Genomic DNA, 1098 nt, shown 5'->3' on the forward strand with positions numbered 1-1098 from the left:
TTGATCATAACAAGGAAGGGGGAACCTTGAGCTCCTGGAAATTAATTTGACTTTTCCCACAACTTTCTTTATGATTTACAGACTGACTACCAACTAGTTTCATGGATGGGTGGAACGTGTAATAGCTAATTAATTAAAAATGTGGTATATTGCGTGATATGTTCAATTTCAAATATTATAAATACAACACTGATTAGAGTCAGTTGTGTCATGACAGGAGTTTTATTTCTTTAGGGCATGTTAGTCATCAACCTGACTGTAAGGTTGTGTGTGTGTGCGTGCGTGCGTGCGTGCGTGTGTGTGTGTGTGTGTGTTTACCATATGGGTCAGCTGCTCCATCACACACTCCACCACCTCCGACTTGTTCTCCTGCAGCTCGGGTGAGAACTTCTCATTCAGCCAAGCCTAAGAGTCGCACACAAACACGGCAGAACAGATGGAGCCCGGCGAAGAGGGACAACTGTGTTTAAAACAGGGTGTTGTCACTAAAAACAGGGTAAATACGGTGAAGTCTCTCACTTCTTCCAGTTTGGAAATGAGCTCTGCCGGAGTCATGACGTCCTCCTCCTCCTGGCTGTCCTCCTGGTTGACGCAGTCTTCCGACAAAGACTCCGACATAATTTCGTTTTTTAAATTGTGGTGGCCAAAATGAATGTTTTTTTTATGTGTTGTTGTAGGTTCAAACAACACTTAAATTAACAAATATGGTTAAATGCTGTGGGAAAAACAACCAGCAACTACCTGCTCGACAGTATCTTCACCGACGCTCTTGTTTATTCGCGCCACCGAGACGTTCTCGCGAGACTTACAGATCTCGGTGTGTTGCCAGATAAACAGGAATTTTCACTTTTTTTTTAAAGATGGTTTAGAATCAATATACCATACCACTTTATTTATAAAGCAGTTAAAACCCGCAAAAAGGCCAACCAAAGTGCTGTACAGCATGAACAAAAACAAAACATGATATACAGTACAATAAAGTTTTTGAAAATCCCAAATCAGGTCTCTTGTAAATGAGTCCTCGAGGCCTGTCTAAATAAAGGTTGAATGAAAAAAATACACGATTGTTTTGGCATTTCCGTGCACCAGAAAATTCCC

At 41.3% G+C, this 1098-nt stretch overlaps 1 protein-coding gene across 1 annotated transcript in view; it reads right to left on the minus strand.

The window, feature by feature from the left end:
- The window catches only part of gins4 (GINS complex subunit 4 (Sld5 homolog)), a 4364-nt gene extending 3534 nt beyond the window's left edge, over positions 1-830 (minus strand). The window contains exons 1-2 of the mRNA XM_037680531.1: positions 520-830; positions 319-405 (exon numbers count right to left, since the gene is read on the minus strand). Coding sequence (XP_037536459.1) covers positions 319-405; positions 520-618 — 186 coding nt within the window. The 5' untranslated portion in view covers positions 619-830. The remainder of the gene's footprint in view (positions 1-318; positions 406-519) is intronic.
- Between the last annotated feature and the right edge of the window lie 268 nt (positions 831-1098).

The sequence above is a fragment of the Nematolebias whitei genome, chromosome 8, assembly GCF_014905685.2.
Source record: "Nematolebias whitei isolate Nwh7 chromosome 8, NemWhi1, whole genome shotgun sequence".
Classification (NCBI taxonomy): Eukaryota; Metazoa; Chordata; class Actinopteri; order Cyprinodontiformes; family Rivulidae; genus Nematolebias; species Nematolebias whitei.